Source organism: Vulpes vulpes, chromosome 8, assembly GCF_048418805.1.
Source record: "Vulpes vulpes isolate BD-2025 chromosome 8, VulVul3, whole genome shotgun sequence".
In the NCBI taxonomy this organism is placed as follows: domain Eukaryota; kingdom Metazoa; phylum Chordata; class Mammalia; order Carnivora; family Canidae; genus Vulpes; species Vulpes vulpes.
In genome coordinates, this window is record NC_132787.1 from 452,374 (window position 1) to 466,140 (window position 13,767).

At 41.7% G+C, this 13,767-nt stretch overlaps 1 protein-coding gene across 2 annotated transcripts in view; it reads left to right on the top strand.

Moving 5' to 3' along the window:
* Positions 1-13,767, top strand: part of TESPA1 (thymocyte expressed, positive selection associated 1) — a 35,910-nt gene that overhangs the window by 8,875 nt on the left and 13,268 nt on the right. For both annotated transcript variants that reach the window (XM_025987761.2, XM_072765117.1), the window contains 7 exons: positions 802-1,016; positions 2,234-2,276; positions 8,562-8,611; positions 9,205-9,258; positions 10,926-10,962; positions 11,216-11,314; positions 13,324-13,532. In XM_025987761.2, coding sequence (XP_025843546.1) covers positions 854-1,016; positions 2,234-2,276; positions 8,562-8,611; positions 9,205-9,258; positions 10,926-10,962; positions 11,216-11,314; positions 13,324-13,532 — 655 coding nt within the window. In that variant the 5' untranslated portion in view covers positions 802-853. The remainder of the gene's footprint in view (positions 1-801; positions 1,017-2,233; positions 2,277-8,561; positions 8,612-9,204; positions 9,259-10,925; positions 10,963-11,215; positions 11,315-13,323; positions 13,533-13,767) is intronic.

A 13,767-nucleotide genomic window follows, 5' to 3' on the forward strand; every position in this document is an offset into this window, starting at 1 on the left:
TCCCCTCTTTCTTCCTCTTGGAGTAAGTGGCCACCAGGATGTATCTTTTGGAAGAACACAGAGATGTTGAGTGGGCAGCGTCACATGAGACACAAATGCCTCGATGAACTGAGGCGTTAACTCCTAGCTGTGGGGAAACCCAAGTTGCTCAACCCAAGTTGACAAATTAGAAAGGAATGATCTGAAGGTCATGACTGCTAATTGCGTAAGGCAACATCTCTCTGCTGTTTGTATTATGGGATTTTTCTTTTCCAAGAGAAATCTTATGTGGATCCCCCATATATAAAACAGGAAACGGAACGAAACAAACAACGAACTCAGAATGACTGTAGTTGGAGTGACATCCTGGCTATTGCACCTTAGAAAAGTGGTTTGACCTTTGAGATCTGGAAATTCTTCATACATCTACATGAAGACCAAATACAGTGAATTTTATCAATTGCAGGTGTAAAGATACTCTAATTTTAGTGGAAGAGTCTGGATGACCATATGCCAGCTACCGTAAGAAGTAGGAATTCTTTAAGTTAGAAGAACTTTCTTAGTGTCCCTTAAATCATAACATGTTTGAAGTTCCAAGATTTGCTAATTTGAAAGACGTAGCCCTGATATATTTCAGAGCATTTTGGGGGGTGGAGGTGGGAGGTGGGGGGCAGACAGAGGAAGGGCTGGACAGCTGGTCCCCCTTCCTGAACAGGCACAGGGATCACGCTTCATGCTCCTTCATGCAGAGCTGGGAAGATGTGAGGGCACCCCTGGGGTGGTTCCTGAACTGAGGATGAGGGAGTTGTCCCTGTGTTTCAGTGCTCAGAACAACATTTTTGGGGCAGAAGGCCCTGAAGTCTGAACTGGAGCCATGGAGAGCTCTGTGCTGAGCCCCACGTCCTGGGAGAAACGGCGGGCCTGGCTGCGGCAGAGCCGCCACTGGCAGACCCAGGTCCTGGAAGAGGAGGCTGCAGCCGCCCTGCAAGATGTCTCTGATCCTGAGCCTTCCAGCCTGGATGATGTTTTCCAGGAAGGTAAGAGGCAGTTAGACAACAGACAGACTTCCACATCGCCCTGGGCCCGGGGAGACGTGCCAGCAGGCACAGGTCTGCAGAGTGTGGGCGGAGGTCCCTTGTTGGGGTTAGGACTTCAGGGAGGCTCATGTTGATGGGTTTAATGAATTTAAAGGAAGAAGAATAATTTAATACAAAATATGAATTATGGGAGAGAGAGAGAGAGGCACACAATCAGGGAAAAGAAAGGACATTTTTGCATCATCCCAAGAAATGGTAAGGGCCTGAGGTCAGGGTTGTCTTGAATGCTTTGGGTGTTTTTATTTGGTCTGTGCAACAAAGTGATGCTCGATTTGGATGCCTGGACTCTGGCTGCAAACCTGCTGCTAGCAAGCCGCGTGACTTTTGGCAAATCACTTACCTCTCAGACATATTGGTCTAGTTGAAGTGGTGGTACCTGGAGTAGTAGTCGTACTTTTCCTACATGTCTTTCAGAGCTTCTTTGAGGTTCAAATGAGACTACAAACATAAGAGTTAGAAAAAAGAAAACCTCACATAAATAAATAAACCTCATATAAATATGTAAATAAATTCTTGCTTATCTGGCAAAAAAACAGAAGCACAAACACAAGATTGTGAGTTTTGGGGTTTTTTTCTTTTTATTTATTTTTTATTATATATATATATATATTTTTTGAAGTGAAATATAAACTTTATTCAGTCATTTCCACTCTGTCCTAGTCAACAGGATTCTCCTTGTTGAATCATTCTTCTGCATAGCAATGACTGAAGCAATAATACCTGCAAAAAGATCTGAAGACATAGCTAAGTTTATGAGGATAAAGGAAAGTTGGTTTTTTTTTTTTCCAATTTCTCTTCATCTTTGACCCCATATTCAAGGATCCTCAACAGGAGTGAATATGAGTGAATATTTTTTATTATATTTTAAGGAGAAGAACCCACCCCTGTACCCAAACCTTGGGGAAAAGGGAGTAGTGAACCTGTTATCCAGGGCACTTTCCAGGTTCTGGGAGCAAGAGGGGGTTAGACAGAGAGAGAAGAAGCATCCACTATTTTTATACACGGGTATATTCCTCTCATGTCTTAAAGAAAATTTTTATGCGGGGAAAGGGTCATGACATGGCTCACATGATGATGAACTTGCAGAACGAGGTGAGTTGCAGGGAGGAAGGGACCACCTTCAGCTCTCATGATGATCTGACCTCTGACATTTCCAGGGAATCCAATCAATAAGATTGAAGATTGGCTGCAGGATTGCGGGTAAGTGCCGAAGAGGCCATGGCAGCGAAGGAGGTGGACATCTGGATGTGCTTGCGGGCTCTGACTCTTGAGAACTCAGAAACAGGGAAACCGGGTTGAGTTGGGCCTAATGATTCAAGGTGACGTTGAGATGGTCTGGGTGGGCAGGATTCTAAGGGTTTGGGGTGAGTGTGGGGACTGGGCTACGAATGAAGTACAACTCTGGGCGGAGATGAAGTCCAAGAGTATCTGGAAATCCAGGCTGAGTATGATCTAAAGCCCAGAATGATGGAAATCTGCAGTTCTGGTGCCTGCCTGGGCTGTTTCAGATCCCTACTCCATTGCTTCTCCTTCAGACTAGAGTCTTGCACTGTGTAAGGAAAGAGGAGTTAGAAATCTAGTTGTCCTTGTGATCCCAGGAAGTCATCACTATGTTTGTTTCTACTACACAACACAGGATGATGGGCTAGGGTTCACCCCAGTCATTCAAAGCAGTGACCTGGAGCAGGTTCTTCAAGGCACATTTTAGGCTCATTCTACCCAGACACAGAGGGAAAGCTTCTGAGATCAGCGCCCTGGCGAAGCCTGATCATTCGTGTGATAATTCTGAGAATCTGTAACTCCTGCCTGCACCTTCTTTCCTCTCCAGGAATGTTTCAGACTTTACATAGCCTTTAATCTGAGCTCACCCATGGATGTGCAATAAACCCATCCTTGATTATTTGGTAGGAAATAAATAGCACTGAATCATCTAAGGTTGTTTATTTCAACTCTGCTCCAGAAGGTAATGCTGGGAAGGATTTATTTTGTGTTTTTGTGGGTTTACAAAGCCTACTGTCCTTATTGCCTTAACATAGTTCACAATTTATTGAACTCAAAGTCCATGAAGGGCCCCTCACAGCTCGAGAAGTGAAGGGACAGCAGTAATAAGAATGTTTGCACATCTTGGCATGTCACAACTGCCCCAGGATTTGGAATGACTCACCTGGTATCTGCAGAACCAGCCAACTCAGTTAATGTCTTTATGTCATTAACGACTCTTGAGTCCGTTTACATCAATAATTGTTGACGGTGCATTTGCTGATGTCTAATTGTCTAAATGACTGACAAGAGGGCCACGTCATGTAAAATATGCCTCTTGACTTCAAACATACTACATTCCAGCTAAAAAGAATACAGTAATATAAGATTGTAAACCCTATAAATTACCTTTCCTCACCTATCTTCTACAAAGACAAACTCTAAACCAAAGCATGTGCTGGAAATGTAGTCTGGTGAATCCGAAGGCTCAGAGAGTTGAGCCTACGCTTGTGTTAACCATCTGTGCCACCAACTGTAAGAAAACAACCAAAACTCCTTCTGTCTCAGGCTCCTCCCCTATAAAGTGGAGTCTCAGAACAATAAAGTCTCAAGTTTTCTTATGAGACTTAAATGATATAATATATGCACAAGCGCTTTGGGCTCTGTAGTAAAATGTGAGCAGTGAGGTTTATAAAGGACGGGCTTTGTGCTACTTTAAAATTTCACAAATTAGGTCTGCCTATATACTTAGCATCTGTCTGTCTACACTTCATTATTTCTCAGAAAAGTATGTCCAGAAGTGATACGCACCAACTCTTGGATAGTGGTTACCTCTGGGAAGGGAAAAAGTAAGAAGCAATGGGCATAAAAATGAGAAAATTTAAAAATTTAAAAATTTAGTTATATTTTAAAAATGCAGTTATAGAAATTTAAAAATTTAGTTATATTTTAAAAATATAGTTATAGAAATTTAAAATTTTAGTTATATTTTTAATATTATATTTATATTTTAATTAACAGAGATCAGAAATGAATATGACAAAATGCTTACATGTGTGGAAATAAGGCAGCAAGTACTAGAGTATTTGTCATATTTTCTCGACCTTTCTAAGGGTTGAAAAAATTTTAGTATTTACACTTTGGAAAGCCCACAGGAAAGTCTCTTAACACACATTTGAGTCTGCAGGGGAAATTATTAGATTCATAAAATATCTCCAATTTTTTTTCTATTTTCTAATCCTCCCTAATATATACGCAATACTTTTTAGTTATACGGGGAAATTAGAAAAATTAAAGGATGATGATTGTTGATGGTAATGAGAGAACACTCGATTGTGATAATAGTGGAAAAAAAAAAAGGAGGAAATGGCATTCCAGCTATGCCATTGTGAGTCCTCAGGGTGTTCAATTCTTAGGCTGTCAAGGCCGCAGAGGAAAGAGGATAAACAGGGACCCTGCGTTCACTGGACATCTGTCCACTCTGTGGGCAGGTGCCTGGGAGGCACTTTTCAAATTTTACTCTAAGACTATATAGTTTCCATCTTCTTTCCAGGCCAGACAAGCACCTCCAGTAGCAAGACAGTTTGGTTTTCTGCTGAGCTCTCCAAGAAAGCCCACCAACTTCCTGAGTAATAGAGCGTTAGTGTCTCTCAGTGTATTGAATCCAGCGGCGGACCTGTCTGTGGCAGGTCCAGATCATGTAGATCTTTACAAACCATGCCTGTTCTTTTTTTCCTCCTCCCAAGGCTCTCGGGTTTTCTAGGACATGAATGTGTTGCTTGTGAATCATTGGAGATAGGGGTTAGGAGCCCAGAGGTTATCTGTGTGGGCTTAAGCTTAAATCTCTGTAGGCAAAGTCTATGGAAATTGCTGGAAGAAGTTAAAAATAGTCACATCTGTCTCCCAATCTGATCCTCTTTCCCACTTTTGTTTATGAATCGGGTATACAGGAGGAGTGGTGCCTCCGGTCTTCTGTTTCAGACTTGAAATGATGCTAAGGTACATCTCAGTGGAAGACGGAGGGAGAGGAGCAGCTGTAGATCTAGTCCCTAGTCATCGATTTTATGTCCTAAGTAATAACCCATGAAAGGCCTGGGACTTGGGTGATGGCATGGAATTTTAAATCAACTTCAATTCAATCAGTAGATCCAGGTGCATGTCCCTGCTTCCGTGGTATATTCCACATGCACACAGCTCATCCTGGGCTCGTCCTCATATAGAGAATATGCACACGCCTGCCAGGGCACAACTAGAGAAGAGAAGTGTAGGATGAGCATCCAACACAAACTTGTATCGACTGAAGAGCACTGAGTCTGCTCAGACGAACCAGAAATTTTATCAGAGCTATTTTCTTTTTAAATTTCAAAAGGAACCTTTCCTTTATGAAGTAAGTCAATCAGAGAAGGACAAACAGTGTATGTTCTCATTCATTTGGGGAATATAAATAATAGTGAAAGGGAATAGAAGGGACGGGAGAAGAAATGTGTGGGAAATATCAGAAAGGGAGACAGAACATAAAGACTCCTTTATTTTTTTTTTTTTAAGATTTATCTGTTTACTTTAGAGAGCTAGAAAGAGGAAGAATGAGCAGGAGGGGCAAAGGGAGAGGGAAGCGGAGAATCTCAAGCAGGCTACCCACTGAGCATGGTGTTGGACGTGGGGCTCTATCCCACAACCCCGAGATCATGACCTGAGCCGAAACCAAGAAGCAGACACTAAACCTACTGAGCCACCCAGGTGCCCCATCAGTTGTATTTTTTAATGTAAATTTTATGGAATTATAGCACACCTGTTGTAGCATTTTTCTTTTTAATATAACCGTAGTGCGACTCAACGGGCATTAGTTTCGGTTACGCCGGATGAATACGTTTTAGAGACCTGTGCAACACAGTGCCTATGGTTAGCAATGCAGTACCGCGCACTTCAAAATTCGTTGATGGTAGCTCGTGTTAAACGTTCTTACTTCCGGAAAGAAAAAGTCAAAGGGAAGTAAGGATATCCTGGGAGATGTTGGATATGTCTGTTACCATAATCGGTGATGGTACCGTGGGACTTTGCGTATGTCCAAACTCTTTAAATGGTATATACTAACGATGTACAGTTCTTTGTATGTTGGTTATACCTCAACAGAGCTGTTGAAATAATAGCCATATAAGTTATATTGAAAAATAAAATATTTACTGAAAAGCCAACAAGTATTAAATATATAGCCTTTGAAAAAACTTTCAAAGAGAACACACCAATGACACCTGAAGCAGAACATTACCAGCATTCCAGAAGCCTCCTGCTGGAAGGTCTCTGTCCATTCACGACCCTGCTTCCAAGGGTAACCAATAACCTAACTTATAGCATCACAGATAAATTTTGCACCTTTTAAACTTGATATAAATATAATTACACAATATGTACCATTGTATTTTTTTATTGCAGTATACTTGACATACACAATTATATTAGTTTCAGGTGTAGATTATAGTGGTTCAACAATTCTATACGTTATGAAATGCTCACCATGATGAGTGTGGTCACTATCTGGCACCATATAAAGTCATTACAATATTATCGACTATATTTCCGATGCTGTACTTTCCATCCTTGTGACTTATTTCATAACTGGAGGTTGGTGCCTTTTCCAATATGTAGTGTTCTATGTCTGTTTCTTTTACTCAGCATATTTGTGATGTTTGTCCTTTTTTTTTTTTTTGCATACCACAATGAGTTATTCTTTTTTATTATTGTGAAGCATAAATTGTATATTTATCATACAATTTATCCATTTTACAATAGAGATTTTATATCTCCCAGTTCTGGGTTATAATGAATATTATTTCTTTTGGTGAACACATATAGGCATTTCCATTGAGTATAGACAGCGGAATCATAGTGTATTTTAGTTGTAGTTATAATAAAAGCAGGCTTTGGTGCTCGCATTACTGTGTAGCTGCAGCCCAAGCATTAAATGCAAGACTAAAGCTCAGTATTCTCATAGTTGACAATATAAATTATGGTATTTTTAGTAGTAAATAGCAAAATATGAATTTATACTGATATTTGTAATAGTATATAGACTAATATTTTTGTTTGTGACATTATAGTAAAATACACTTTTATGTAATTATCCATTAGAGGAAAGAAGCACATATTTGTAGTTCTAGTTATATTATTAGCTACCCATTCTCAATTAGCTTGAGTATTATTTCACATTTTATCATGTGAAATACAGTGATGCACATTTTTTTTTTTCACAAAAGACATAAAAATTCAGTTTGGAAAGCATGGTTGATTTTTCACTATTAAAAGGAAGGTAGCAATAAAAGATGTCTACATATGCAGTGATTTATTTTGTAAAACTTAAACACAGCTTGACCTACAGATGTTCGATTAGTAAACTCATTGCCATCATTAAACATTTCATCGAAAGATTACATACTGAGATTAGATTCAAAGCATCGTGTGCAACTTCCCTTTTAAAATTTTTCAGGAAAACAAACTCTATAAAACCCACACAACGCATTAGTCCTTGAAACAGACTTGGATAATGCTCCCAGCGAGGGATCCAAGTTCCCCTGTGTACAGCAGCCAGGAAGCAGGAGTGTCAGCCAAGAGCTCTGGTCCCAGCTCAACACTTTCCATAGATTGCTTCGCTCACCTGTTTTAGACGCAGACTTCTTCCTTGTTTGTGAAACCGAGTTGTTTCTCACCGCTGTGTATGCCGATTTCTGTCTGTTCCTCTTGTGGAGATTGTAAATTTTTTTTAAAGATTTTATTTATTTATTCATGAGAGACACAGGGAGAGAGGCAGAGAGACACAGACAGAGGGAGAAGCAGGCTCCATGCAGGGAGCCGGACGTGGGACTTGATCCCGGGACTCCAGGACTATGTCCTGGGCCAAAAGCAGACGCTTAACCACTGAGCCACCCAGGGATCCCTGAGATCGTAAAATTTTGATAAGACCCTATCTATCTTCAAATGCAAAGTTAAAATCTCTAGCCCAGATGCAGTTTCTGCTGCTCCCTGAGAGATGTGACCATCAGCAAGTACACGGCTGAGAGAAGGACACGGGTGTAGGGAGCTAAGCTGACCTCCAGAAAATTGAACATATCAATATCTGTATCTGTGACGTCACTCAAGCCCTTGCTTATGTAGATGTATTTCTCTGGGTGTTGTTTCTATGTTCCTTCTTTCCCATTTTACTGCAGCAGCTGCAGACTTGGTGCTGGCTACGCTGACTGCGGACAGTGTGGTCAGTCCGATGGCAGCACAGTCTACGGGTTATACACAGGACACGGCACAATGCAGCCCAAGATACAGTGCACTTCAGGCCCACTTCCCCTGACTACTTCTATGAATTTGTCAAATAACGACTCTTAGTTTTCCTCAACATAAAAGCAATTAAGCACTGCTGAATTTCGTTGGAAATTCATGTGGACTTGTGGAACATATTTGAGGAAAGGCCCCTTGGAAAATGTTGTGATTTCAACCCATAAGATTATTTTTGATCCTCAGATACTCTGAAGAAGGGTTTTTTGAGGAAACAGGACAGTCAGGCTACAATGGTGAGTACAGGCTCTGTTATTTCATCTGTTGTTCTATCTGGACAGTGACATGGCTCTGTGTGTGTAAGTGTGTGTGTGTGTGTGAGTGCTTGCGTGTTTATGTACACGCACATGCGTATGCATGCATAAAAGTGTGGGCTGCCTTTTAACTGTCTGCAAAATAACCATTGGTCACAAGGCAGTCCGGGAGGTCCAAAAGATAGAGTAAATGTCGGCTCAGAGCTGACAGGCTGACTAATACTCAAAGATTATCTTCTGTTAGTGATTGCTCAGCCAACAGCCAGTGCTATGGGAAAACAGCTCTGTAAGATGTATGGGAGTGCACACCCCCACGTGCCCACTATTCGACAGAGGATTGTGTACATGGCTATGTGATGCAGGGTGCAGGTTAATGACAGGTGACTGTTTACGTCTCTCTAAATCAAAATAACGAATGTGGCTTCTGAGGTCGCATGTGTATAGCTGGGGGGAGGGTTTGCAATCGTGATGTCTGATGTGACGTATCGTGGTGGCAGGTGTGCATATATGCAGATGTGTGTGTGTGCGTGTGTGTATACAAGCCTATTTTCTGTGAGCTTTGCCTTATTTGACAGGATGCCTCAGCCATGGAACCAGCTTTGAAGATGACTTGACCCTAGGAGCAGAGGGTAGGTGGCCAGCTCTCTGATGTTAGAATCAAGGACGAGGCTACGCTTGAGATTGACTAAGGATAGAATGGAAGGGAATAACCATTAGAAACGACAAATACCCACCATTTGCTTCGGCATGGATGGAACTGGAGGGTATGATGCTGAGAGAAATAAGTCAATCGGAGAAGGACAAACATTGTACGGTCTCATTCATTTGGAGAATATAAATAATAGTGAAAGGGAATAAAGGGGAAAGGAGAAAAAAATAAGTGGGAAATATCAGAAAGGGAGACAGAACATGGAAGACTCCTAACTCTGGGAAACGAACTAGGGGTGGTGGAAGGGGAGGAGGACAGGGGGTGGGGGTGACTGGGTGACAGGCACTGAGGTGGGCACTTGACAGGATGAGCATTGGGTGTTATTCTGTATGTTGGCAAATTGAGCACCAATAAAAAATAAATTTAATACTACTACTTCTACTAATAATAATAATAAAAATAAAATAAAATAAAATATAAAATATAAAATAAAATAATAAAATAAAATAAAATAAAATAAAATAAAATAAAATAAAATAAAATAAATAAAGGAAGGGAAGAACCGTAGAAAGAAACAACCCATTCCCCGCAGCCTTACCTGTAGGGAATGAGCAGCCTCATCATGATCTAACGTAGAGCCCGTAAAGCTTCATGAGCCCAGGAACACTTCCTCACCAGCCTGACATGACATCCACCAGTCCATCATTAGGACTCTCATCTGGCCCCTGGGAAGACAATATAGAAAATCACCAACTCCAATTAAAAAATATATGTATATTATTTATATAAAATAAATAATAATAATATTAAAATATAATAAAAATAAAATATAAAATAATTATATTAAAATATATATTATATATATATAAAATCTGTGTTTGGGGTTTTTTTTTTGTTGCCAATTCATTTTTTTAAACAATAAAAGCAACTGAGGCTGGCTGCAAATGTTCAGCTTCCTGTCTGACCACAGGGCCCCGTGGCATATAATATTTTGATCCTTATCCAAACATCACCAAGCAGCCATTGAAATCACTTTAATCCGAGTACTGATTTTATCACACATAAAATTTAACTTGATCTCCAAGCTGACACCTAGGTTATGCTCCAGTAAAGAATCTTTGTCATAAAAAAAAGGATAGACAGAAAGAAAATCACCACAATATTGGCTGCCCAGACATCTCTGAAGCTGTTGTCTGTATAGGAAGCCCAAAGCAGCTTGAACACTGGGCGTAAGCAGGAGACCACACTGCAAGAAGAGAAGAGCTTGAATGCAGGATGGAGACATAGCAATGGACCAGTGTCTCCTGGGACCTGTGGAGGCTTACGCTGTGAGGCGGGAACTCCAGCCTAGAGGGCTGAATGATGTCCTCCTCCTCAGGACAGAGAAACTCTCGCCTCAACACCTGACACAATTTATAAGTTCAGAGGCTCAGGGCCTCTTGTTCCCTGCTGTACCTGCCCCTTCTAGACGGACGTTGGGTGAACTGCAGATACTCCCACAAAGAGCAGAGAGCTCATGGGGTTCAGCTAACCTGTAGTGGTGGCAGACTGCAGTGAGGGGGGCTGAGTTTTACAACCAGAGAGGCAGCTGAGATGATTTCCATTTCCCCTTCTAACTTTCTCTTTGCCTTTCTCTTCCTTGTCCAGCCACCCTACTGGCCGCCAATGGCAAAGTCTTCTCCAGGTAAGCGTCAGGTTGACACAGACTGCCTGGTGTCTTCTTCAGGAGCTACTGAACTGGTGTAGGCATCAGAGGCAAAGAGATGAAAGATAAAGAGCTCAAGAGTCACAAGGGAAAGTGAGATTTTCCAACTGGGAATGAGGCCCTAGACTGAGTTTTCCCGGTAGATGGTAGAAGGTACCCAGAAGACAATGTCTTGGATCCCGGGCACAGAATGCTCACAAGCTTACTATGACATCAACTCTGATCCCTGCAGGAGCTTCCTGGAGACAGCCCGGCCCTGCCAGCTACTCGATCTTGGCTGCAGTTTGGCTTCCAGCAGCATGACTGGTGGGACCAACAACACTAGTTCAAGGTAGGTGCTGGGTTTGGTAGGGGTGTAAGGGTGGGGAAGATGAGAGGCAGAAGAGAATGGAACCAAGAACAATTGCCCAATTTTTCTGGGATAACTTACTGGGGGTTTTATGCACTCACATACTTGAGAAGTATGACTGTTTGCTTCAAGAACTGGGAGATGCAGAAGGACTTACTGCTCCGAGCTGGATGCTCTGAAACATAGAGGTGACCAGGAGGTGTAGCATGGGTGTCACCACAGTTCCTGGACTTATGGGAAGTACTCAATAAACGAACAATAAATGTTTTGATTGATTGATTGATTGATTGATTGTCTAATTCACTCAGGCAATTCTCTGTCCCCAAATGCAGGCCAGGTAATGACTACATGGAAATTGAAAAGATGAAGCAAAGTGCTTGCCCCTAGGAGTTTAATAATCAGGGTGAACAAAAGGCACACACAAATAAGTTTAAAGGAAGGTGGAAAGTGATGAAAGCTAAGGCAGTATAATAAAAAAGTACTTGGAATTTGGTGTCAAAGTGTGAATTTGAGACCTAGTTCTCAGATTTATCAGCCATGTAGCTATCTATAGTGGTTTGTCCTCACTGAGCCACAGCCCTGGCCACATCCCACTTCAATTAAGTCAGAATCTCTGGAGATGAGGCTCAGATATCTGCGCATTTTCATTGAAGCATACTTGACATGCCATGTTTCACTTCTTTCAAGGGTACAACAGTGATTGGACAACTGTACACATTATGCTATGGTCACCGCGATAAGGGTAGTCACCATCTGTCACCATACAATGTTGTTACAGTATTACTGACTGTATCTCCTATCCTGTACCTCTCATCCCCATGACTTATTTATATGACTTATTTATATGGAGTGGGTAGTTATTGAGCTCTCATGTCACCCGGCTTGGTGGTACACAGATTTGGATGTAGGTACATGTGAGAGCAATATAAGAGAGTGATCTGTAGTGCAAGGCTGCTGTCCTGAAAACAGTGCTACAAAGGGGTCTAACCCTCAAAATCAGGGTTTTTTTTTTTAAAGATTTTATTTATTTATTCATGAGAGACATACAGAGAGAGGCAAAGACACAGGCCAAGAAGCAGGCTCCATGCAGGGAGCCTGATGTGGGACTCCATCCCGGGACCCCAGGACCAAGCCCCGGCCCAAAGGCAGACGCTAAACCACTGAGCCTCCCAGGGATCCCCTCAAAATTAGGTTTTGAACATACCTACATTGGTTAATTTTTACCCTCAGGGTAAAAATAAAGAGTTTTGTGTTTCTTACACATTTCCTACCTAGTTGTCCCACACAACCATTAGGCAGGGACAAAAGCCAGCCAAACCATAGTGTGTGCAGTTGGGAAGCAATAAGTTAATAGCAAAACCACAAGATTTCTTTAAATCTAGAATGCTTTTGATTTTTTATATCCCTCTCATAGCAAATTTTCATTCATCAGTAATGATGTGGAAAGTATTCCGATAGGGGCGCCTGGAGGGCTCAGTCGGGTAAGCATCTGCCTTCTGCTCAGGTCATGATCCTTGGGTCCTGGGATCCAGCCCTGCATGAGGCTCTCTTCTCAGGGACAGTCTGCTTCTCCCTCTCCCTCCACCTCTCTTCCTGCTTATGCTCTCGCTTGCTCGCTCTCTGTCTCTCTCTCAAGTAAATAAACTAAATTTTTATAAAAATTAAAATAGTATGATAGACTCTAATTCAATTTCTAAACCAGGGCTGGACCGTAATTCCCATGTTTCAGACATGAAAATGTGGGTTCACAGAGTGAAAGCTTTTCTCCAAGTCAGCATGGAAAGTAGATCAGAAAGGTAGTTCAGTCTCCGGACAATTTTATTAAATCCTCTGGATGATCTCTCTCTCTCTCTCTCTCTCTCTCTCTCTCTCTCTCTCATAAATAAACAAAGAAATCTTTAAAATTAGTTGATTAATTAATTAATTAATCAATCCTCTGGATGACTCTGTAACTCCAAGTTGCCCCTATTTATCAAACTCCATCTTTTCAGCATCTCTGAGATTCTGGACAAGGTGCAAGAAGACGCAGAGGATGTCCTCTTCAGTCTGGGCTTTGGCCAAGAGGACCACAAGGACACTTCGCGGATTCCTGCCCGATTTTTCACCACCCCCTCTCAGGCCAAAGGCATTGATTTCCAGCTCTTCCTGAAGGCCCAGGTGCGGAGGATTGAGATGGAGGACCCTTGCCTCATGCTGGCCAGTGAGTGTTCCCATAGATCTCTATTTCTCTGCCATTCACAAACAGGGATCGGTGGCTCCAGATCCTACTTTCTCTCGGTCAGTTTCACTCTACACTTTGTCTCCTGTGTCTATTTCCTGGCATCTTGTTTTCAGTAAAGATGGAGAACTTTGATGTCTGCTTATCTCTCTTAAAGAAATAATCATCAGGAGACCTCGTACCACTATTGCTTTCTTAGGCCTTCTCCCCTTTAGTT